Source organism: Lacerta agilis, chromosome 15 (assembly GCF_009819535.1).
Source record: "Lacerta agilis isolate rLacAgi1 chromosome 15, rLacAgi1.pri, whole genome shotgun sequence".
NCBI classification, from domain to species: Eukaryota; Metazoa; Chordata; class Lepidosauria; order Squamata; family Lacertidae; genus Lacerta; species Lacerta agilis.
This window is the reverse complement of record NC_046326.1, coordinates 27057258-27083915: the sequence shown is the minus strand read 5'-3', so window position 1 is coordinate 27083915 and position 26658 is coordinate 27057258. Positions and strand designations below refer to the sequence as shown.

General features: G+C 39.4%; 1 protein-coding gene across 6 annotated transcripts in view; it reads right to left on the bottom strand.

The window, feature by feature from the left end:
* The window catches only part of ARHGAP32 (Rho GTPase activating protein 32), a 143827-nt gene extending 122276 nt beyond the window's left edge, over positions 1-21551 (bottom strand). For 3 of the 6 annotated variants that reach the window (XM_033171637.1, XM_033171639.1, XM_033171636.1), the window contains exon 1: positions 16674-16798. In XM_033171637.1, the coding sequence (XP_033027528.1) occupies positions 16674-16786 (113 nt within the window). In that variant the 5' untranslated portion in view covers positions 16787-16798. Of the gene's footprint in view, positions 1-16673; positions 16800-21529 lie in introns of those variants that run through there. The other 3 variants (XM_033171638.1, XM_033171635.1, XM_033171640.1) reach the window with 3 other exon arrangements.
* Positions 21552-26658: the final 5107 nt, after the last annotated feature.

Genomic DNA, 26658 nt, shown 5'->3' with positions numbered 1-26658 from the left:
CCAAAACTACTGTTTGGAACACATTTGTTCAAGGGAAGATTTGTTTTCAGGCTGCCTTGCTTTAACTTACAGATCCATTAACTACACTACCATAATTTATGCAGATGACACTTTAAGCCAACTTTGCAAATAAATCCACAGAAGTCCATGTTAGTCTTCCTCTGCACAGTACATAATACATAACTTTTGTAAAATGTTTTTGCCTAGTTACTTAGTTACCTGCTGCAGGCCATGAAGCAAATGGCTGTTTAAAGCCTGCTATGTGGCATTCTTTCACCAAGTTTCACTTATGTATTAAGCAAGGGTTTTAGGCTGTTGAATGTCCTGCTCTGTGGCATTCTTCCACCAAGGTTTTACACTATACACGTCTCCTTACACTATACACGTCTCTTAAACTACTTCCCTTATAAATATGAATTTTCCAATTTTCTCTTCACAATTGTGAGGTAAAGGTAGATATATTAGACCTATTACACAGTGCACTGGGGGCCCAGCCTGACAATTTAATATTATTATTATTTTCAGTAATTTCACCACACTCCAGCATGGAATGGAAAAGAGGGGAGGCGGTATCTAGTCAATATATTGAACTGTGCATCAGAAACTTCAACCTTGGTAAAATGGCAACACTACATGTTCATGCTACTACAGATTAAAGATTGTCATAAACAGGTAGCATTCACAATTAAAAAGGTTTTTCAAAGATTCCTTCATGTTTTGTTTTCTTTAGTTTTGTTCCATTTACGTACATCCATCTTGCACAAGGTCTCTCAAACCGTTTCCAACCTTCAGGGGCTTGTAGAGAACATATATTAATCACTGCCACAGATGACAATTATCTCCATTCTGGCAGTGCTAAGACTCATGTCTATCTCTGGTTACATCACGGAATGCTGACAGATTGCCCCTGTCATGGTTCCTTGATGGGTTTGGACTTATTGTATGAATTCAAATATGGTCATTTGGTGAACTAAGATTCTCACATCTGAACGATACTTGTCCATTTGTAAAGTAGCCCATTCCTTCATATCTGCATACATTTATTACATGTCATGATTGAGCTTAGTTATACTTCCCACAGGAGTCAGTAGGTAGTTTAATATTATTGTTCCCCTTCTGGTTCAAATATAAGAGTTCTGACTACTGTTAATTATTTAGTTATGCATTACTTCTGCAGAGGATTTTTCATCCAAATTGATGGGATTCCAAGGCAATAGTTTATCTGCATAAAATTTTCATAAAGATCTGGACCTGGATTCATATTTAAAGCCAAAACTACAGATATTAAGTCTGAGCAACTTGTTCCTTTTTGTGTTTAACCCCACAAATCGCTCCACAAGGTTGGGGGACCCTAGAGAGCAGGTTTTGGGTATGTTGGGACTGCTGGAGAAGAGAAACCTTGAGTGATACTACACATGAAGATTTTGATTGAGCAAGTGGGCAGACATTATTGGATGCCACCCAATATATACTGTTGCATTAGAAGAACAGGTATATGATTGGTGCAGTACTCTTCTTCTCCTACCAGCCATCTCCTAGAGCCTATCAGCCACATTAAGCCCTCAATCTCACTCAATGAGGCCACACACCCCCACTGTGCCTTCATTACCTTCCAATAGCAATCACATCACAATATGCTTTCCTATCACAACAGAGCTGCCACCATTGCAAAAAGCAAAGTAAGAGAGACTAGAAGAAGCCCAACAACAGTGAATGGTGGCTAGGAAGGTGTAACATCTGCTATTTCCAAAAACAATTATGTTGTTTTAAAATTGTGTTTTATCCTTTTTTTCCATATCTGGTAATGCCACTCAGTTATTTCTTCAATTTCTTAATTGAAGGAAATGGATACAATCTTGTTAACAAACATGATACATTACATTTTTGTTCTCTGTCGTCTTTGGAACTGAATTCTTTTGTGCAAGGCCACTACTTTAAATCAATGTGGCTTGTTCAGAAGTTCCAATTTCTCTGGAGTGTTCCCATTAATTTATATTCATATTTGAAGAGGTGACCTTTAAGACTACATAACTCATTAAGTCAAATAATGAAAGGGTATTAGTCACAGCTTCCTGTGCCCACTGGCTTACACTATAACAAAATCAAACAAGAACAGTTAAGTCTTATTTCTGGTTGTCACAAATTTGCTTGTTTTTAGAGATGACTTACATATCACTTGCATGCTTACATCCACATTAACACTCCTTGCCACTAGCCACGTGTGACTATCATTTCTTAAGTGTCAGATGTCAAAACACACAGGTGTGAAAGACCTTTTACCAGCTTCAGCTGCTACAACAGCTATGACCATTCTGCACCAGGAAAGCCTGACTACCCTAGAAGTGTAGAACCAAACTGTGCAAATGTCCTGGAAGTCCTGTAAACAGCATCTTGGTAGTCAAGATAATCCCTGGATCAATTGGTATTTACTGAAAGAATGAACTCATATATGTTTATCTGCTTGCTTTGAAGCCTTAGTTTTGGTTCAATTAGTTGGGAGAGAGGCGGCTTCTCACGCTGGCTAGCAGTCAGCTACTTCCCTCACTTGAGAGATGGATGAGGAATGGGAAGGGGCCTCTAAGGCAGGGGTGAGTTAACTGGGCTACTGTTGGCAGTTTACATAGCTTGCTTTTTGTATAAGGTAACACTTAACATATTAACCCTTCACAGACAAAGCCATGGTGCTTGCCACTTCAGTGTTGGTCGTGAGGTGTGGTAGCAAGGAATCCTGTATGCAAGTCTCTTGATATAGCTCTTTTTTAAACTGCTGAATTTATTTATATTTTGGGGCAGAATTGATTCATAAGAATAAACTGCTTCAAGGTTTCTACTATCATGCGGTATACAAATCCAGTTAAATAAAATAAATTATCAGCCTAATCACTTCTGAAGGGCCTAGAGCCTAAAATGGGTTCTCTCACAGTTATGTAAATCCCGCTTAAAACAATGGATCTTTCAATTCAGCCATTGGCAGGGAAGAGACAAATGAGCCTTAGAGTTATTCTCAATCTCTTCCTGGATTCTATCCTAGGAAATTATCTGAAAAGATGGTCCTAGCAACTGCACTACACTACTTCCTGAAAATGCACTCTCTTTTTCAAGTAATTTTGCAAAAGATGGAAACTTGTTTCAATGCCTACCAAGGAATCTATTTAAACCAACTACTAGCCTATGCAAGAAAGGTCAAAGCTTTCTAGGTCTGCTGACAAAAAGAAAATAACTTTCTAGGCTTTGCCCTACTCTAAATATTCCAACAAACTGTTTCTGTCCAGTAATCTCCCAAGGGCAAGTCTAACCATCTTTAAATACAGAACATGAAAGAGCTGCAATCCCAAATTTAACTTTGATATGCCAATCTAATGAAACACAAACACTGGTTGAGACCCCTGTATCAGCAAAGCTATTTTTTTGAATCCTTTTTTGGATCCCTTGATTACATGATTTCAATATGATTTTCGCTGTATTTTCGCTTCCACTCCTTTTGTTATCCACATTAACAAAACACTTGGCTCTAAAACTAATTTTGAAGCAAATCTGTGGAAGCACGGGTATCTTTTATCTTGAAATGTACCTTCCTTATATAGCCGCATGCATGTACTTTTTGATCCTGTAATGTTTGTTCCATTTGGCGGTCTACAATCCAGTGCGATGGCTAACTGGATATGACCAAAGTAACTAGCCTGTGCTAACGTTTGTCTGCTTATTGTTAAGTGAACACTTCTGAGGTTATTTTCTCTATGAATGGGCTGAAAATATTCAAAATGTAAAACGTAAATATTAATAAATCTTCCACTAAAGAAAAAAAGTCACATTTGCTGTCTTTTCATATGTGAACCACCCTGTGGTCTTTGGATAAAGGGTGGTATACAAATTTAATAAATAAATAAAATAAAAATAATCATCAATCATTCATGGAAAAGCAAAGTGCAGACTGGATGTGGGAAGACTCTGCATCCTATTTTACAATACAGTGGTACCTCGGGTTACATACTCTTCAGGTTACATACGCTTCAGGTTACATACTCCGCTAACCCAGAAATAACGCTTCAGGTTAAGAGCTTGGCTTCAGGATAAGAACAGAAATTGGGCTCTGGCGGCGCAGCGGCAGTGGGAGGTCCCATTAGCTAAAGTGGTGCTTCAGGTTAAGAACAGTTTCAGGTTAAGAACGGACCTCCAGAACGAATTATGTACGTAACCAGAGGTACCACTGTATTCTTTGTTGCTTTTACTGCAACTGACTAACACAGCAACCCCTTTAGCACTTATTTATGTCATTTATAGCCCCCCACCTTTCCTCCAAGGAGCTCAAGGTGGCATACGTGGTTCTCTAGCAAGTCCGTTTTACCCTTACAACAACCCTGTGAGGTTTATTAGGTTGACAGATAGTGGCTGGCCCAAAGTCACCCAGTGAGAGTGGCATGACTTAGTGATATGAACCAAGGTCTCCTGGGGCCTAGTCAGATATACCCGCCACTGCAATTCACTGCTCTCAATAAGAAATGATGTTCTGGATTTATCTAGATGGTCATAAAAGAAAACACTCCCTTAATGTCCAATGCTGTTTGTAAACAGGGGAAGGCAATTTCAGGAGACCTATGAGTACACCTGTGTCAGCCTATTACTTCTCTTAAGCCTACGGTTATGCTCATTAAACATACTGAACAATATAAGACAACCCTGAATTCAATACCGAAGGTCGCTCAAGTTATCATCCAGTTGCTTCTTGTCATGCATGCAGCTGGATAAGAATTTAATACTAATTACTATTTTTTCTTGAAATGCTCAAGTCTTTATGATAAGCTATTAAAGTTTTACTAAATTCCAATTAATAGATTGATGGAAGGAGGAGGTGAAACAATACCCTGGTAATAAATCAGTGGCTTAGTTTTAAGAGGGCAAGTCTTAATTCACATTCCCCTCCTATTGGTTGCAAATTAAAACAACCTACTTTGTAGAGGATTTGGCCATTAGCAATACACTTAAGTGCAAGCCACTAACCTGAATGCGCACAAAAGCAGAACACACAAATGCAGAAGTTGAAATTTCCCCTGAGCTGTCTTCCCACACAACACAGCAAACAAACATAAGGGAAAGTGATACTTATGAAGAAAGATGTGTAAGGTCACCTCAAAGAGAGATTTGGAAGGTCACTATCTAATGCGTAAGTCTGTCTGTTTTCCTTCTTTTGCTACGACAAATAACCCTGAAGGTGCATTCCAAAAGGCCTACCTCAATTCAGTTCACATCCGTTTGTATCATGAACAGAAAACTTGCCCTGGCCACAAATGGTTCTTCTCATTTCTATTAGTCCCACATTAATGCCATCCATGGTGCAAATAGTGCAAGAGAAGTTGGAGGGTATTTCTCTGGTGACATGTGTAAAAAACAACAACACCTGGATGTGTTTTGCTAGCTATGAAGGATGGGACCAATGATCACAGCAATGTCACAAGGCATGACATTCACCACCATCACTAGCAGATATGCTAGCACAAATATTTGAGATCAAGATGCCAGTTAGGTTAATATTTCTCTCCAATCCACACTGCCTTTGTGCTAGAGGCAGACATATTTCAATATGACCCTTTTAATTATTCTGAGTTGTACACTGCGGATAATGAAAATGTTTTCCTGAGCAAAAATAAAAAAGAACTTCAAAGCCTTGGCACTGCGTCTTACAGACCCAATTCAAGACGCTTTAAAGGGGGGGGGAGATAGAATCTAACTGGTCCATGGATACTTAAACAATTTCACTTGAAAGGCATGTAACATAGAATAGTGACTGTCATGGTTAGCCCTGTTTTTAGCTTTGAAAAAATCCGTCTCAGAACCCATTAAAAAGTGCTAGAAGAACAATGACTAATGTCATTTATGCTGATGCTAGTGAAGGAAAGCAGAATAATGGACTGACCCTGCTATTAGCCTTACACAAGAAATGAGGCATTGTTGAAAGCAAACTGAGGCCGTCTTCATTAGTTAAAAGAAACTAAGGAAAACAGGCATAACCAATTTGTTTCAAGCTCAGGATTCATTTCTTAATTGCATCAGGAAAGTTTGAGAAATCAACAATAACAGTACTTTCAACAAAATTAACAGCTAACAATTAAGTTATGCAAATATAAATGAGCAGAAGTAATTCCTGTTCCATTTTCCCAAGTACACAATTTCTCATGGCGGCATTAAAGATTTCAACCAAGGCAGGCCCAGTTCGCAGTTCACACTCATTCATCTCCTATGATGCAAAATGGACTGGTCCTTTTCCTCACTAATAAGCCTTTCAAACCAATCACTAAAAGTTTCTGGACCACAAAAAATGTACTAGCCTGCTTACAAGACCACTAACAAATATAGTTATTTGTGACACAGTTAAACGCCTGAAAGAACAGAACAAACCACTTTGCTGTTTGCAACGTGTTCCCTACTTCGTTTCCCAAAAGCAATTTTTACCACCCAGTGGTTATTTATAAGCCAATTTTAATTAATTATTTTGTGATATTTATATTGTGCTTTAAAATAACATTTCTAAGCAATATATGCAAACATTTGCCATACAAAGAATAATAAAAATTCATCGTAAAACCAAACATAAACCAAAAGCCTACAATGCAAACCGTAACTGCCAACCTCCCTGCAAATGTAATAAAGAAAAGCAGCCCAGAAAGCAGCCTGGTAAACTAGCTTCTAAAACAGCAGATTATTATAATAATGTCACAACCACTAAATCGATATGCATAAAGGAGGGTGGGAACATGTAAAGGAAAAAAACAATCTGAAAGAGAAAACACACTTGACAAGAAAAAGAACGAGCCATTCTGGGTCATTCAAACTGTCTATGGGTAGGTCAAGGAACAATTTTTACAAAATATAATTTCCCAAAAACATAATTAACATGTTTTATTATTTACTACAGAAAAATGGTCCACTTGCACATCAGGGTGCAGGAAAAATGTTTGGAATTGCTGTACGTCTAGAGTAGTTAGTGGTGACAAGCGAAGTGCCAGGATGCCAGCACTTTAAAAATGTGATCAATTATCTATTGTAGCTTCCTGTTAAGACCAAAACCAATAATGAATCATGAGTTAATTAATACCAGGATATCTCATGCTAATCTGATATCCATTCAACAGACTTATTATTATTATTATTATTATTATTATTATTATTATTATTATTATTATACCACCCTTCATACAAGGATCACACGGTGGTTAACTATATAAAACACAAAAATGCATAACATGGTAACAAACAAAAACAATACCCCCCCAGTTTTAAAGGTCATATATTGTTTAATTAGCCAAAGGCCTCAACATAATAAGCAGTTATATTAGTAATTCACAGCAGGAGGAAAAGCAACATTTGAGAGAAGAGGGGCATTCATGAAAATTGTTACACCTTTTCAATATTTACTTCTGCAGCTACCATATTTTTCCGTGTATAACACACCCCTGTGTATATGATGCCTCCTCTTTTGGGGGGCTCCAAATTAAGAAAATGGGGGGAGATTGCTGAGAGTTGTTGAGCTTTTTGGGGGGAGGATTACCGAAAATAGCTCACCCGCTACGCTGCCACTTGCATGCATCCCAAAAGCCAGCTATCGTCTGTCCCCTCCCTGGCAGAAGCCACCAATTGCCCGCCCAATTGCTGCAGCAACAGCCAATCCACAAGAGGCCCAAGAGTTGCAGACAATCTCCAGCTCACGGAAGCAACCAGTCCCAGGTCACACTTATGCACTACCCATGTATAAGACGACCCCCAATTTTTAACAATTTTTTAAAATAAAAAAATCCTTGTCTTATACATGGAAAAATACGGCAGTTTCCCTACTGCAATTCCATCATTTCTATGTAAATATAACAATATATGATTTCTTCCCACACACTCCAGCTATTGTACCTGGACTTTAAAAGAAACCTAGGCCATAAAAGTAGTTGATATTCAGATAATGGAAGCACCTTCATTATAATAACCGTTTCCTGCATGCTTAGGGACAAATAGCTTACACAAAACAAACTCAACATGTACTGAACAATGTTTTTAACCTACTTCCTTACAACATTAGCAATGTAAGTATTCTTCCAAGCAATGATTCTGCATAAATATGAATTGTCTTAAAGGTAAGAATTGCCAGCAACGCTTCTAAGAGAGTAATTAGAAAAGAATAATGGCTATAGCTCCTCTCTAATGAATCCTTTATTCGATGGGGAGAATTCTAAAGCTGTCCCCACTCGCAACCATCCATATTGATATTATACACATAACTTTTAAATAACTTTTGTATAACCTATAGGAGCAGGCCTATGAAATTCTATGTAATAACATGCAATGGTTCCATATTTTCACAACTTAATACCAGAGTAAAGTTTTCAGACTAAAGTCTATTCTCTCCTGTGAGTCACTAGTTCAGAATTATATTAATCTGCACTATAACCAAGAATGAAGTGTTAGATTTAAGAAGCAGCTGCTTGCCAGCTGGCACATCCATCCATATTTTACCACACACAGCAAGTAGCTAAGGATTCTCAAATGACTCCATCCTCGACGTATTTTCTTATTATGGTGAACTATATATTCTGCCATCAGACTCTCTCCAATTTTGTCTCCTCTAAAAATAATGTAGGGAAACTGTAATTTTCTATACTCTTAAAACATGAAACTGTCAAAATTAACTGTCAGAGGAGCTCTCTGCTCCATAGCTTTATTCTTATTCAGTTATTTGTCACAGACAGAAACCTGGTACAAAACCAAATGTGTGTGTGTGTGTGTGTGTGTGTTGAAGGTCACTATGGTACCTTGGAGTCAGAAAATCAAATTTACCAAATTTATCCTTTTTTAAGATATGAAGAAAAGGCCTTGCTATGATTCCATTCATTGCATGAAAGGAGGGTGGGGTGCCAATGGGTTCTGTTATTGCCCTGTAGTTTTAGAACAAGTTATACCAGCAGGTCCACCTATCATTGGTAGAGTTCAGGCACAGACAAGACTATTCTCTCATGTATGACATCTGTTACTAAAATAGCAAAGCACAGAAGAGTAACTACTGTATTATCATTACTAGTGTTTACTGAATAAACACTTTAGACAAATTAGCCCGCCCTAGATAAAAGAGCAAACCTGAAGAGACTTTCCTCAGCTAGACCAGACACTGAAATCCCTGCCCACATAATTCAATACAATGGCTTGAGATGGAGGTGTGGTAGAGGAGGACTATCTGTCATTTACATGTAGTAGAAGCACCAGTGAGTCAAGGTAAAGAGATGTTCTTTTACGTGTAGTTTCAGGACATAATAGATTTCACTTGGCTCTTTGTTTCTTACTTGAAAACTGATTTTTTATTTAGGACAAGTACTGTAGTACATACATTTAGTGTCTGTATTTGTTTAACACAGCCACAACAAAAACTAGAAATTGTTATCCAATTATACATTGTATCCCTCCCAAAAAGATACGGAGAAGTTGGGGGATGCATTTCTTCTCTCTGACAATTTACAAACACAAAAAGGGAACTATATTTAATTAAATTTATCCTGCTGTATTTCTCACCAGGTTCATTTTACAACTGCCTGTCAACTTCTCAGGTAATGCTGTTTGCCTTTGACCTGAAAAATCCTTGCTGGATTTCTAGAAATGTGCTGTTTCCATGTGGGCCCATTATTAACCTGTATTAATAGATCCTTATGCACCAATTGTGATATATATTAAATATCCTAAGTAAGGCCAAGACTGGATCTCACTGAACATTCTGTGTTACAATATCTCTAACAGTCAAAACTAATGTGTACCAAAAAGACTTAATTTTATCAAACTGTCTTGTTTTAGTATCTTCAGCCTCTGGCTTTTTATTTGAAACAGACTGCTTGGCATCTTTTAAAATTTCACTCTTCAGCCTGTTGTCCAATCAACATCACATTTCTTCCCCCATTCCCCAATTTTTCTTTGACTTCTTGAGTACACCACCGCCACATTTTTTCTTAGATTTGTTTATATTTCTTGCTATCTTCTCCCTGCTGAAAGAAAAGATCGTTCCTCTGTTCCTGTTTGGCTCAATCTTTCCTCAGCACTCTGATACTGTCAGCCATTCTTGTCTTACTGAATTTCTTGAAAGTTTGGGATCCTGTTCCTATCAGAATATTCACTCTTTTTTGTAGATCTGTCCAAAGCACGCCATTCTCCATTCTTTCCATTCCAGTGGAAAGTGTGTGATTCCTGGCCCCCGTTATTTCCATTTGCATTTTCCATTTGCACTTTTACTTAATTCCCTGGTTTCAAGTGCCATTTTTATGTTGACTATATTCCATTACATCCTTCTTCCTGCTATATCTGCATCTATTTGACAGTCTTCCATGTCCAAAATTTTCACCTGAATTTTAATGTGCCCATGACAGAATACTTAACCAGATATTAGTTATACTTAATGTATATTGTTATACTTTATCTAAACCACTTAGGTTTTATGAATAAGCTGCCTATAGATTATGTTAAATAAATAAAATGCTCCACTCTTTTGCTACTCTATTACAAAATTTTGTCATTTCTGTCATTATAATATACATATCTAAGATTCGTATGACTTTGTCCAGAAACTGCCAAAACTTTGTTTGAAGCACCTGTTATTTTACATGTTGATTGTTGTAATATTTATTTTACCTGCCTTCCTCATTCTGACCTTCCTGCTTTTTTCTATTTTAATTCTGCTATTTGGCACATTTTCATCCACTTTTTCATTATCAGTTCCTTCTTATTTTACCTTCTTGTTTCCTGCTCATGACACTGACTTTTTTCCATCCCACACTGAATGCAAGGGAGGGTGCTACCGCCAAGAACACCCTCTGCCTGGTTCCCTGTAAGTTCATTTCCCACAGTGAGGGAACCACCAGAAGACCCTCAGAGGTAGACCTCAGTGTCTGGGCTGAATGATGGGGGTGGGGACGCTCCTTCAGGTATACTGGACTGAGGCTATTTAGGGATTTAAAGGGTCAGTACCAGCACATTGAATTGTGCTCGGAAACATACTGGGAGCCAGTGAATATCCATTGGAACCGGTGTTATTTGGTCCCAAAGGCCACTCCCAGTCACTAGTCTAGCTGCCACATTCTGGATTAGTTGTAGTTTCAGGGTCACCTTCAAAGGTAGCCCCATGTAGAGCTCATTGCAGTAGTCCAAGCGGGAGATAACCAGAGCATGCACCACTCTGGCGAGAGTCTGCAGGTAGGTAGGGTCTCAGCCAGTGTGCCAAATGGAGCTGGTAGACAGGTGCCCTGGATACAGAACTGACCTGTACCTCCATGGGCAGCTGTGAATCCCAGGCTGTGCACCTGGTCCTTTCAGGGGCACAGTTGCCCCATTCAGGACCAGGGAGTCCCCCACACCACCCACCCCCTGTCCCCACCATCCATCCTCCAACTGCCCTCAGACACTAAAACTGGTGTATCAACCATGCTATGCTGCCCAGAAATCTTATGAAGAATATGGATACGGGTCACAAATTACCGGTAACAGAAAATATTTTAAATAGATCAGATCTGAATTAAACATTATGTGTCACTCTACAAAAGTAATTTAAAAATGAACTCTGAATTAATTCATACATGTTGAGCGCTTATTTGCAGCCTCTTAAAACTTCATTCATGACCTTCTCTGAAATAAACTGAAGTCCTTCTTTTCTATGTAAACAAACAACCATGGATGAAAGTGACTTTTGAGGTCAAGCATTATAAATATGACACAGCAGGTTGTACATTATTGTAGTAAATGCTGAATATTTTATGCTTTGCCAGCCAAATGGCACAAACATTTAACATTCTATCCTGCCCTTCCTTCTGAATTTCTGAGTACCGTATTTGCAGTCTGATCTATCTGACTGCAAGCTAGTGGGCTGTGTCCAATGACTACTCAGAGTAGAACCACTGAAAGCGACAGAGCTAAATTAGCCATCTCTATTAATTTCAAGAGGTCCACTTTGAATATGACTAGCACTGGATACATCCCAATATGTTTATTAGATTTTAGAAACCAGTTAGTATTAATGAGGAAATCACAAAATTGTTAACTATTTAAGTAATTTTAAACAGTTTCCCACTGGCCATTTAAATGACCAGCCTACCCCACTTACAATGTATTTTCCTGGCAGGCCACACCACAGACATCAAAGCACAGTGGAGTTCACAGCCTCACCCTTCTTCTGAAATGTTTCCCATCCTGCTCTCCTTTCCCATTTCTCAATCCACACCATGCCCTTGCTTGAACTGTTTTACCAAGTCTGATCTTGTCTGCTCCACACTGTAAGCTCTGCCAAGCAGGGGAAACTGCCTATTGTATTGTGCAAACTTTGTCTGTGTCATGGAAATCATTAAATAATAATTAGAGAATCTAAGTCAGATAGTAAATCAAGTCCAAATAGCTTCTATTTGCAATTTCAAAAGGCATGAACAAAAAGAGCAGCTTTAAGATCAAACACTTTAATTACAAGCTCTTCAACTGACTTGTGGAATTCACTACTGCAGGATATGATTAAGTCAACTAGATTCCTTGTGTCTTTAACAATGATTTGTGACACAACAAACAAAGCTGATTATGCACTAGCTATAATAAAAGAATAAACGTCGGCTCCCTTGGCCAGTAAAGCGAGATGAGTGCCACAACCCCAGAGCTGTTCGTGACTGGACTTAACTGTCAGGGGTCCTTTACCTTTACCTTAGAATAAAAGTACAAGATCTAATAATCCTTGTGGTTTGGGGGCTCTACATGCATTTGCATTTCAGTGACAATATACACTACCATCTCCTTAACTACCTTTCACAGCTGGTGTGTCTTAGTAGGTCACGGTTTGATATGAGAAAACAAGGTTCATGTCCAAACATCACCTGTACAGTGGTACCTCTGGTTACGTACTTAATTCGTTCCGGAGGTCCGTTCTTTTTTTTCTTCTTTTTTTAAAGTATTTTTATTCATTTCCCACAAATCCAAAAAGAAGTTACAACATACTTACATTGACAATATTGATATATCACATGTCACAACACAAATAATAAATTTTATACTCCTATCTTTCCTCACTTGTTTACATGACTTCCTCAAATCCCTCTTTGTTGAATTTCATTATAATACACCTTTAGCAGTTTTCCAAATTCATTGTTAAACTTCCTTTTATCATCCTCTATTTTTACTACCATAATTTTTCATTTTTGCTATTTTCATTATAAACCTAAGCCAGAACTTACTTCCAAAATCTTTCCAATTTTCAAATATTACAATATTTTTTAAATATACCGTATATTGTGGCGTACAAGGCGACTGGGCGTATAAGACGACCCCCCCAACTTTTCAAGATGAAAAACAGAGTTTGGGGTATACTCACCCAGCCCGGCCTCCATGGTGGCTGAGGTGGCGGTGGCGGCTGGAGCGGCGGGGAGAGCCTCCCCTCTTGCCGCACAGGAGCCCTCCGCGCTTGCCGCCCATGCCCAGAACGGCCTCCATGGCGGCTGTGGCGGGGAGAGCCTCCCCTCTTGCCGCACAGGAGCCCTCCGCGCTTGTCGCCCACGCCCAGAACGGCCTCCATGGTAGCGGTGGCAGCTGCAGCGGCGGGGAGAGCCTCCCCTCTAGCCACACAGGAGCCCTCCGCGCTTGCCGCCCACGCCCAGCCCGGGCTCCATGGCGGCTGAGACGGCACACGCTGAGATGGCGCACGCACGCAGCCAGCAGCGGGGCGGAACTCCGCATAACGATGCATGATGTTGCCGGCATACAAGACGACCCCCGACTTTAGAGAAGATTTTTCGGGATTAAAAAGTCGTCTTGTATGCCGTGATATACGGTACTTTAAATTTATTCCAATCTTCCTCCACCATCTCCTCCTTCTGTTCATGGACTCATCCAGTTATCTCGGTCAGTTCTATATAGTCCAACATCTTCATTTACCATTCTTCTATCGTCGGAATGTCCTGTATTTTCCCATTTTTGGCAAGCAGTAGTCTCGCAGCTTGGAATAACTGGTGAAGAAATGCCCAAAAAAGAATCTTCTATCTTTTTTGGGCATTTCTTCACCATTTATTCCAAGTAAAAAGGCTTCTGGTTTTTTAATAAATGTATTATTATTTTTTTCAATTCATTATATATCTTTTCCCAGAAGTCTTTTACCTTTGGACACGTCTCGGAGATCCGTTCTTAACCTGAAGCACCACTTTAGCTAATGGGACCTCCCGCCGCCGCTGCGCCACCAGAGCATGATTTCTGTTCTTATCCTGAAGCAAAGTTCTTAAGTGTTATTCCTGGGTTAGCGGAGTATGTAACCTGAAGCGTATGTAACCCGAGGTACCACTGTACACACTATATCAGGTATGGCCAACCATTTCAGACCCAGGATACACTTTTAACCCAAACATTGATCTGCGGACCCATTTCTTAACCTTCTACCATATATCTGCATGGCGGCAGTGTTCGTGTTGCAACCCACTTTGAATCAGACCATGACCCGCTAATGGGTCCCATTCCACCAGGTGAAGATCAGTGCACTAGATGGCTTTATCCATCTCTCTCTAGTCTTTAACTGCTACTTTACAAAATGGGAATAATAGTAACCCTACCTTGCTGGCACGTTGCAAGAATGAATGAAATAAAAGATTAACACTCTCCAGGAGCCCTTATAATTGCATGATCCAAGTAGGCCAAAGTCTTACATACTGTGATGTGGAACCAGGTCATAGTTTGCAAGTTTTCTAAATTAAGTTCCCAAAATATAATACTAACAGTATTAAAGTAATCCCCCCCTGTGGTTTATCAAAAGCCTCTTAAAGAGGTATAGATGGTAGGGTCCTCCAAATACTGCCTTTGGGTAAATGGGACAGCTATGACCTGTTCCAAGACAGAAGATATTGCATCCCAAACTTGCAACAGCACAACTTCAGAGCTCAAAGCATTGGACTTTTCCATCTGTGCTGAGGTCACTGAAAATTTGTAAACTGTAATATCTCGGTTGATCAACAAAGCTCTGATAATTGATTACAGCTTGCAGCTAACTGAAAGAAAATTTATTCACTCTCACACTTTAATCTTATTTAGGAGTTTTAAAATGCTTAGATCTACTTTTGGCAATTATTAGAGTAAATGTTGCCTTCACACACCTCTAAAGCACTATAGAAGGCCAGAAAAGTAAAGGGAATTGGAAGTGAAGGATATATGCAGTGCATGGGGTTGGGGGGGGGGGGGGGAGAGAAAGAAACACATTAAATAGCATATTTCTTTTACCAATAAAAGAATGCCATCTTTATTCTTCATATCATTACCAGCTTATGTATACTTGGCTGGCAATTTGCACAGTAAACGCAGATATTTCAACTCCAGGTGGTTTTCATTCACAGAAGCCCTTCATTCTTACTTGCGTATGAGCGGAGAGTTTTAGAATATCAGTGTTCATTCAAGAGCACAAGCACACCAGCACTGGGAAACACTTTGATTCATATGTTTTCTAAGAGCAGCAGTAAATGAAAGGCTGTAAAGCAGGGCCAGGCCAGCCATTAGGCAAAGTGAAGTAATTACTTCAGGCAGCAGATTGGGGAGGGACAACATCAACAGTTATTTCTCATACCTCTCCCTGCCCCTGCCACCAATATTCTATTCTGTTGGACAGCTTGTCCCAGGCCCCACTTAACTGTCTTGCTGTACACGGGGAATGGGGAGGTCTGTCTTATCACCAGTTCAGTTAAATTCATTAGCTAGCTACTGAGTCCTTCAGGTGGGTGGAGTCCACATGGTGAAATACCTGAACTTTGTATATCTGCATATAAACTGAAATAGGAGAGCTTGGAACCACCTACTTCCTGCTCATAAATAACTGTAGGTCTTGCAAAACAACCATATATTAAAAAAAACATAAAGGTAGGAGGTTGCAGTTGTTGCCATAAAGGTAAGTTTTCAGTATTAATGACAACTCCACTCGATAAACATTATGTCATCTTTGCCTAGAAGAACATCCCAACTGAAATTAAATAACAGGATTATTTTAGATCAACTACAATATAAATGAGGCCAAGGTAATGGAAAAGATTTGTCCTAAAGTTATCAGCACTAATTCATTCCACAAGAATTTTTACTAAACAACCAGGACTCAAACTAGCTTTTAAGAACTACAGTATTAAATTTAGTCTGCAGTCTAAATATATATATATTGCAGATGCAAACACTGAACAATTCCTTGTAATTCAGCTCCTAAGAATTGTATTTAATCCAATTTAGCAAAATTCTATGTGTCATATTATTTTTATTTTAGACATAACATTGCAGTATTACTCTACACAGACAACAATGGTTAAACATCACCACAAAAATTAAAATGGGGGGAGAACAGAAAGCCATGATTATACTATGCCTACTTTTTAATATGAGTATATACTGTAATTAAATAAAGATGTCTGAAGGACAATTTTTTTGTTCCATCCCAATAACTTCCTCCTATATGTATTAAAAGGAATCTGCATTTATGAAAGAATTGCATGATTATTAATATTGTCATTTGTATTTTATTACCAAATTATTGGCTTAAATCAAAACATGGAACAAACATTTTTCCTTAGAAACAGTTAGCATATCGGATGTTTGTTTGCTTGTTTGAAATGAGACGTGAATTTAAACATCCCTCAAAAAGCCCTTTCTCTGGGTGATTTATTGATAGTACTGACCTTTTGGATTCATCAAGATTGACTTCATTCCTTATCGCCCCTGCAGTAGAAGCTGCTGAATAGATATTGGTAAAAGCAGCAGCAGCGGCAGCTCCTCCAGTCCCTCCCTCCATGTTGCACACACAAGCACAGACTGCAGAAGCAGAGAGAGGAGGCAAAGGCACAAGAATCCAAGGAGGAAAGGGCTAAGGACCAAAAGTTGCTTCTTTTCTTCCCCCACCTGCCCAATAATACAACAGACAGGCTGCTTTCCCCCTCTGTCAGGTTCAAAAATGCTAGCAATTAACAGAACCTCCTCAAACAATTTCTGGTAATAATTCTATCAGAGGGGGGGAAACAGCTTGCAAACACCAGGTTCCTATTCTTTCTTCATTCAGCAGTTCACATTTTCTTCAGGCTGCTACAGGCATTTCAACTGTAACCCTTTCCAAGCTGAGGCACAGAGAGAGAGTTTGTTTTCTGCGTTGTAAAATGACACCGTAGGAATAGGCATTCATCTGGTGCGGACCATTCCTGTGGCTAGCAGCAGATTGTGTCTAATTAGAATAATACATTTAGAATTGAATTTGCACACAGTTCGCAACCTAACCTTGAGCAGGTCACTTAATCTCTTTGAAATTCAGCTCTTCCCCTATAAAGGTTTGACACTGCACTGGAAAGACTATTAATATTTATGATGCACTCCGACACCTTCGTGTTTATGTCACTGTTTGAATTTGCTGCAGTGTATAAAACTTGGGTTGCAAGCTTTAATTGATGAATCAACATAAGCTATAAGAGGAGATGGACTTCAAAGCAACTTGCAGCCCACAGACTGTAAGTTACCAAAATGTGCAGATGTGGAAATAGCAGGATACCAATGTTAGATGCCCTCTTAAGGATGAAGATGTGAGCATTCAGTTAGTTCTGTTATAGTTGTTTGTAAAATATATGTACGCTGCCTTTCTGCCATAGTTGGCATTTAAACTGATTTAACAGATCTCAAACACAGTAGTGTCATAAAAATTTAAAAAGCAATAAAATAAAATGCAGGCCCTTCAACGGGGGCGGGGAGTTCACGTGATCAGTTAGACTGGAATGGTGTTTCCCGTAGCACTTCCGCATATGTCAAAGAAATAGTAAATGTGTATTAACAATTATAACCCATTAATATGGTTAATAAATGGAGAATATTAGGACCACAAAAACAAAAGAGTAGCCTGATAGATCAGGCCAATGGCCCTTCTGGTCCACAGTGGCCAACCAGATGCATGTAGGAAACCAGCAAGCAGAATTCCAGCACAAGAACACTATCCCCTCCCACAGTTTCCAGCAACTGGTATTCAGAAGCATTGCTGCCTCCAACTGTGAAGGTAGAGCATAGCCATCATAACTAGTAGCTATTGATAGCCCTCTCCTCCATGAATTTGTCTAATCCTCTTTTCAAGCCATCCAAGGTGGCCATCACCGCCTCCTGCAGAAGCGAGTTCCATAGTTTGACAATGTGCTGCATGAAGAACTTTCTTTCATCTGTCCTGAAACTTCCAGCTTCCAGCTTCAATGGATGTCCACAAATTCTAGTGGTCTGCCATAGTTGAAACAAAATTTAAAAAAATCCTTCCAGTAGCACCTTAGAGACCAACTAAGTTTGTTATGCTGGCCACATGACCCAGAAAAACTGTCTGCGGACAAACACCAGCTCCCTCGGCCTATTGAGCGAGATGAGTGCCGCAACCCCAGAGTCGTCTGCAACTGGACCTAATGGTCAGGGGTACCTTTACCTTTAAATTTGTTATTGGTATGAAGGAATTTTTTTATTTTGTTTCGACTTGGAAGTTTGTGAAAGTGTTGTAGGGAAGGCAAGGGTCATCAAGCACATAGATCTTGTTCAGTATAACAGCCAGGTGAGCTTCACCATTTGTTCATGTTGTACAACAGTTTTTACACAGCTACACAATGTACTAAGCAGTCAACACTATGTATGTTGTGTAATATTGCTCGATACACCACAAAGCTCTAGCAAGAAAAATGCTATGAGCCCAAAGACCAGTATATTTTAATTCTAAACACTCTCATATTAGAAAATACCTAGCTAGTTTTATAAGGAAGGAGTTTACTACAAACCTGTTTACCTTACAGCCAACAGCCACTTATTGCAGGAAGAAGCTGTAATCACGTGGAAGTTTGCTAATCACCCCAGGATACAAGCTTTCCCACTGAATCAACAGGGCCTTTGCACAAGTAATTTTGCACAGAATTTTGTTTTTAAGGTGAAAGGCCCATCAAATTTTGACTATTAATCCAACATATGTTTCCCAAAGAATATTTGCCATATGATCTAGCCAGATGCTAAGACTAAAGATGTTACTTTCACAGGTGTGTATTTGGCATTCTGTAAACACCCTTCAAATGCAAGCACAATCTCTTGGACAACTCTATCCTCAATCATCTGGATTACAGTTGTTCTTTGAGACAGGTATGTATGATGCAACATCTTCAAATAAAAACCCTTCTTTTAAGTTTATGAACAGGCACTTCAAGAACTGTACCCTGTATTATTGTCTTTTTGCTGTCTATCTTGTATCTAGATATGGCACATTGTTGTCATCTAATTTTGGACCTGGTTTTATAAAGCTTTTGGTCATGTTTAAAATTGCTTACAAACAAATCATCTGAACCTAGGATCATGGCCAAACAAACCAGTATCAGGAAATAAGCAACAAACCACAATCTCTGAAGAGCAAAGCAAGAGCACCTGAGCTATATGCACCAGCATGCAGCTCATGAACAGTATGTTTTAGCTAACCACACATAATGGCTTAGTACTGAATACACATAAGGCAGTACTAGGTTTCACAGGATAGCGAACATTTACAGGTCAGCCTAAGTTGGCAGGAGTATATAAAAGACATAGCACCAAATCAAATGGTTTGCTTTAGTCAGTTGATAGGTCAGGATACATGGAGGACTGGATCTCCAAATTTTTAGATAGTGGCACTCAAAATGAGTTGCAGGATAGGTGAAACAGACTACGCCATTCAACAAAAGCAAGTCCATGATATTAGCATAGCAATAGATGCTCTTATTCAAGATCATGTAGAATTCTGGGTCTTTTCAATAGCCATTTCTGGGAAATTCCCAAAGGAACTTCATCTTTTCATTTGAGGAGACACTTATAGAAGCCTCAAAGTAGGTCAAGATTAGTTCTGCATCTTACAATTCAAACAATGAACAAAAACTTGCAGAATGCTATCCAAGCATTCTTCTTGGTGGCAGATGAAGAAAGGGTGAGTTGGTTTTCGAACAGAATGCATTCCGGGAGTCGGTTCGACTCCCAGAACCATTTGAAAACCAAAGTGCAGTTTCCAGTTCACTACAGGAGCGTCCTGCAGCCAATCGGAAGCCACACCGGACGTTCGGCTTCTGAAAATTGTTCGAAAACCAGAACACTCACTCACTCACTTCTTTTGATCATTCAGGAACCAATTTGTTTGGGAGCCAAGGCATTCAGCTTCCAAGGTACAATTGTACTAGTATATTTAGCAGCAGTAACAACACATTGAAAGAGTCTCTTGGTGTTGATTTCTCTAGAAATCATACAGAAACTTGTGGAGGCGGAGCCAGTGGTGTGCTGCACATATGCACAGCTACACCCTATACTGGAAGTGCATAATCTAAGTGCTACTTAGAACTCAATTAACCACTGGGGGGAAATCAAAAGCTACTACCTCATTAAGTCCCACCTCATCAAGCAGGTAGCAGCAGCTGCAAATGATGAGTATGTGAGCTGGTAGCAGTAAAGAGAGGAGGGTGGATAGAGAAGAGGTAACTGCAGTAGTGAGAAGAGTGCAGCTGTAACTGCCCAATTCTTCAACTGGGACCAGCAAACAAGAGGCGGCAACCTATGCCAGAGCTTACGTGTCCTTAGGACTAGCAGGTAATACTCACTTGTTACATAGGGATTGCCATTTTTCCCCAGCAAAGTTTTTGTGCTGCCATCACAGAGATGGTGAACCTCTGACCCTCCAGGTGTTGTTGGAATACAATTCCTGTAACACCAACCATCAACCATGCTGGCTGGAGCTACTGAACACGGTGTAGCCTACTATGCGTAAGCATGCACAGCATCAGGCATCCTGCATCCTCCTTATCATGGTTCTTAATCATGTTTACTGTCTGAATCACTATTAACATTTATTAGATTTCTTTCCCACCCTTCTCCATGAGGTCCCAGGATGGTTACAGCAATTTAAAAATGCAATATTAAAATAAGTTAGAATATGGTTAAATGCTGGGAATGCATAGAATGTGTTCATCCATTGTTAAAGATGCACATTCAAAATAACTTAATACTATTTAACACTTGCACTGTACTTTCAAGTTTTCAGAGTGCTTCACATGCATCTTCTAGTTGCAATTCTGTCAACTGAGGCTGAGGGGAATCTCTTGTCTAAGACTACCAAGAGACTTCATAACACAGTTGAGACTCAAACTAGGAACTTCCCAATTTGTAGCTTAGCTATTAAGATACACAAGCTTGCCTAATGTGGGATTACTCAAACTCTTTTAACCACCCAATCATATTTTCAGATGGTAGTTACACATGGGAAGAGGACAGATTTCACACACCCATTCAATACAAGTTTATAATGTGATCAGTGATTCATATTAATAATAAATGATCCATATTTGTGTTTGCATAACTCATGTTTGTGGGAGCATTAATGTTGGCAGCAGTGGTTCACAGGCTACAATTGTCTCATGTATGAAAAGGTAACGAGGTAGAAAATAGGAGGGGCTTTTGAACTCTGTTCTGTTGCACTGTCCAGCACATGCCAAGTTACTTGGGGTGAGAAAGAGTTGAAACACAAAAATACCATGAGCTGAGCCTGGAGATGTACCCTCATTGTCTGACTCCTGGACATCTGTTCCTCCAACTTTATCATTTCCCAGGAAAAAAAGATAGAACAAAAGGGTTGTGGCACCTGTATTTGGCAGGCAGGAATGAACAGGTGTTTCTTTTAGTACTATCTTTAATACAGTTGACATTTTAACTAATATTTTTAAAATGTTGCCTTCCTTAATCATTTGGGGCATGGATCCAAAATATAATAGCAGCTGCTACATGATGGGCTTGTCTACAAATGTATTTTTAAAGCACCCATCACCACTGAAATTGGGGTGCCAAGACAAAAAAGAATTTTGCAAGCAATGAAAATATCTTCCATAAGAAGAGTAAGCAAAACACTCTTGAGGACTGCCAAGTACAACTTGCATCAATTATTTAGCTTTCATGGGGTTTACTCTAAAAATAAACATGGGGGGATGAGAACTTCCAATAAAAACTATTTGCATTAGTGATATTTTCTTCAGGTCTGTAGGATTCTAAAGTAAATTCCCTGATCATCAAAACAGATTATAGGCATATCATCATTCTTCCACAAAAAAATAAAATAAAAGGTAGCTTTGCTACTGATTTCTGCAGGAAATAGACTTTAAAAATTTGTCAAAGATGCCAACTATACAAGGGTTGCAGTTCCAAAGCAGGACTACTCTTGCACTGTATTTTGTTATAAAGGGACAACCCTGAGATGGAAAAGGTATAGGGTCAGTTGATACTACTTATTCTTTAACTGGATGTTAACCTTAGTTGACTAAACAGCAATACAAGATTAGTAACAAAATGAAAGAGCACTAAATCATGATGGGGTGAACACTCAATTAGAAGTTCTGATAGAAATAAGCCAATTTTTGTGGTTTTGTGTTTTTTTCAGAAAAGGGATGGGTCTAAGGGTGTTTTGACACTTCATTAAATCTAAAAATGTACTCTTACCTGGTTTCACAACACAGTCACAAACAACAGCACCATGTTTAAGAACTCATTTCACTCCCATCTAGAATACTTCTGTATTATACAGCCATGTATGCTTAAAAGGGAAACAAACTCGACTGGTTGGGCAAACCCTTGAGATCACCACATAGATTAAAATCCTTAATTCAGATGGGAAGGAAGATTGGGGATCATGTATACAAAACTCAGCAGTATATAAATATTGAGAGCAATACATGTCCCTATATCTGAGGTTCTCAATGGGCATCACAGTAGATCAGACACTCCCATTAGCACTTGTCAAGGTCTCCTGCACTTTCCAATCTTTAACATACTGGTATATATATTTTCCAACAAAAATGAGGTGGCAGTTTTTTGGCAGCGGGGGTTGTTGCTCATTTTGGGTAGCTGACCTGTTTTTTTGTCTGTGTCTTTTTTGTTTGTGGGTATGCACTGGGGGGTTCTGAGCATCACCAGTATTTGTGAAATTTGTGTTTCATGATGCCAAGAACACTTCTTTGATCTCCAAGGCCAAAAACACTAGGGAATCCTGACCTACATACCGGCAGATTTCCAAGCCAATATCGAAAGAGCTGTGGTGAAACACAAGGCTCAACTGAATGGATGAGTGGCAGTACCAGAACAGTTTGAGAACTGCCAGTTTATTGTGTACAAAGGGTTTTACTCCCAAGTAAGTTTACATATGACTGCAGCCTTAATATGGTTAATTTCAGTGCCACATTTCTAAAGCAACAGATCTCTGGACTCCAGCTACTGTGGAAGTCACACCCTCCAGGCTTGGGTGTTCTTAAACTAGGAGTGGCCCTATTGCCAGTGTTCCTTAGCAGCAAAAGAAACACTTTCCAATGTTCAAAGACATATAGAATCATAGAATTATTTTTATGATGTCATGTGGTTTAGGAATGAACCCTAACACTGGAAACAAGTTCGGGGATAAGGCCAAGCCCAAATTATTATCAGAATACAGTGGTGCCCCGCTAGACGAATGCCTCGCTAGACGAAGGCATTCGTCTAGCGGAAGGCTGCCCCGCAAGACGAATTTGTCAATGGGGCTGCCTCGCAAGAAGAGAAAAAAAAATTCGTCTAGCAAAAACCGTGATTTGCATTGGTGCTTTGCTAGACGAAAAAATCGCTAGACGAAAATACTCGCAGAACGAATTATTTTCGTCTAGCGAGGCACCACTGTAGTTTAGTAGCTGAGTTGTAACCAGTGGCCACCTGAACAATTTTAGGTGCCCGCCCCCTGCTCCTGAACTCCAGGTTTAAGCCTCAAAGTCAAACTCCAAAATGAAAACAGTGAAAATGCTAAGCAAGTGTTAGCAATATATTCAACACCCTTCCCTTCCAAGACAGATGATGCATGTTTCCAGTTCTCTGGTCTTGCAGCATAAGAAGAATTATACCTACAGCATTACTCACAATAAAAGGTTTTGGTCATCATCAGACGCCTGAGTCATCAATCACCTTCATAAGTTATTTACTGCTTTATAGTGTTTGACCTCAATGGCAATTATTTCCTGGAAGGAGCCATATGTACCAATTCTTACACAAAATTCAGAGCACAGGAAAATAAACTTCTTTCCTTAAAAAAAAAAAAAGCCACCACATTTTCAGTGACAAAGTATGCATTTCCGTAACAAACCTGTGCTTACCACATATGAGCCAATCAGACCTGCTTAACTTCTTCATTTTTAGTGCTGTAGAGAAACCATGATCAATGGGGCTTACTGATACATCCAAATCAAGGATCATGTTTTGTTCCACTCAAAACAAACCATGGGTTAGCCAATGCTAATTCTACTCAGAGCAGGCCCACTGAAATGAGTGGGTCTACTCAGAGTACAACTTAGCTGGATAGAACCTCATAATAAGCCAATAGTTGTTTCTGCTTACCCATTGTGGTTTTAGCAAAACAGACCACAATTCCTAGTTCAGACATAACATAAGAGGCAAGGATCATGGTTTGGTTCCTTCATGCACCAGCAGTGATGAGAAGTAAGACTCCCAGATCAGCACATTTGCAGTAAACCATTAACTATAGTTTACTGTGAAGGAAAATGAGGTACGATTTTTTGTGTTAGTGCACTGTCTCATGTATGAGCACATGCTGTGAAGCACAATCTTATAAAAAAAAACCACAGATTATTTTGGATATCTATTACTGGCTAATACAAGACTTCTGGAGGTGGGCAAAAATGAAGTATAGATATGGCCCAAAGGGAGCAAAATATTCCCAAGGTTACATAATTAATCAAATCAAAATGAGACAGAACCCTTAAGAGTTCTTAAATTTCTGCCCTCACACTAAGCAAAGTGGACAATCAACGAAGTTGGAAACTTAAAAAACAAAGACCTGAAGCTTTGTTTACTATAAATTAGGTAACGTTATAAGGCACATTCCCATCTGAAACAAGCCTGTACAGAAATGAGTGGTAGCAACACAAGTACATAACAAACACAAGGGGTGGGGGGTGTAATAGAAGCTGCCGCTAATAAAGGGCACATTGGTCAAACACTGAGGTAATTTTGTTTGTGGTGTTTAGGGACTGAAAATATAAAATATAGGTATTTCCTTCAAAGACCAGGTGGTTTTTTTTTTTAATAAAAAGGCTCTCAGAAAGTTAGAAAATACTGAAGATTTTACAATATACAATTTGCCTCATGTAAGACATTTTAGGGCTGGCCCAACTAACACATATTCCAACCAAGCAGTAAATCTCCAAAAACTCCATTACAATGCACAATCTGAAGCTGGCATCTTATTTAAACTATAAGCTTTCTGTTTTTCACCCACCATGAAGTGGTTGGAGAAATAGACAGATTTTCTGGCATTCTGCTCTCACACTTTTCCTACATATGTGGAAACCAATTGTGAAGCTGACACTGACGAGATGACTATTTCCGGATTTGGCTGTTCTTCAAACAACACACACTGAACAATGACTTTTGCTGTGTAAGGCTGTGCGTGCCCGTCCATCCATCCATCCATCATGCCTTCAAGGAGGCACCTGCTTACTTCAGGTTCTTCCAATGCCACAGCCTTTGCCCTTTCTAGAAGCAAATGCTGTCATTCATGTTTGCATGTAACCTTCCCTCGCAGAGGGAGCAAAAACAGCAGAAGCTTAAATACCATTGCCAAATATAATTTTTTCAACTTCATATTTTTATAAATAAAAAAATGACATTTTACTTCAGGTATAAAAGAAGACTAGGCCCAGTGGCACATTGACGCCTCTGTTCACTTTTCCTGTCATTTCACTGGCCAACTGTCAGTGATGATGGCAGCTGTAGTCTAGGACAGTGTTTTTCAACCTTTTTTGGGCAAAGGCACACTTGTTTCATGAAAAAAATCACGAGGCACACCACCATTAGAAAATGTTAAAAAATTTAACTCTGTGCCTATATTGACTATATATAAAGTAATTCTCTTGAATTTTTCAATTTTTCCCACGGCACACCAGGCAACATCTCACGGCACACTAGTGTGCCGCGGAACAGTGGTTGAAAAACAATGGTCTAGGAAACATCTGGAGGGTGACAGGTTTCCCCATCCCTGAGTTCAAGTGCTGTGCTAGGACTGGAGAGAACCAATTTCAAGAAGCTTACTGAGAGACCTCAGGACTGTCACTATCTCTCAGTCAAAATTACCACATGGAGTGGTTATGAGAATAAAATGAGGGAGGGGACTATTATTAATCATCATCATCATCATCATCACCTCCACAATCACTTCAATCTACAAACCACCCTTCTCCCCAAAATAGCCCCCAAGCATTTCATGGTTATGGGACTTACAGAAGGATGTGGGGGCATCAGCCACATCACAATGAGATAGATCAAGGCTCCAACAACCAATACAGCACAAGATTCAAGCCCCCTTATCATTGCGACTCAATGCCTGCCTTATTGAAGACTTCAACATGCAGCTTTATACTGCATAGGTATGACTTAAATCCCGTATTTGGATTCTTCTGCTCACAGTTTCACTCAACTGGATGGTGCAGATTGCTACTGGAATACCTTATGTCAAATTCTGATTTTTTCACACACAGAAATTCTCACATTGTACATACTGTACATTTAGAGCCCAGCATACATAAATATTCTGGAAACAAAAATTAACAGAAAAGCTGTCATCGCATGCAGAATGAACGT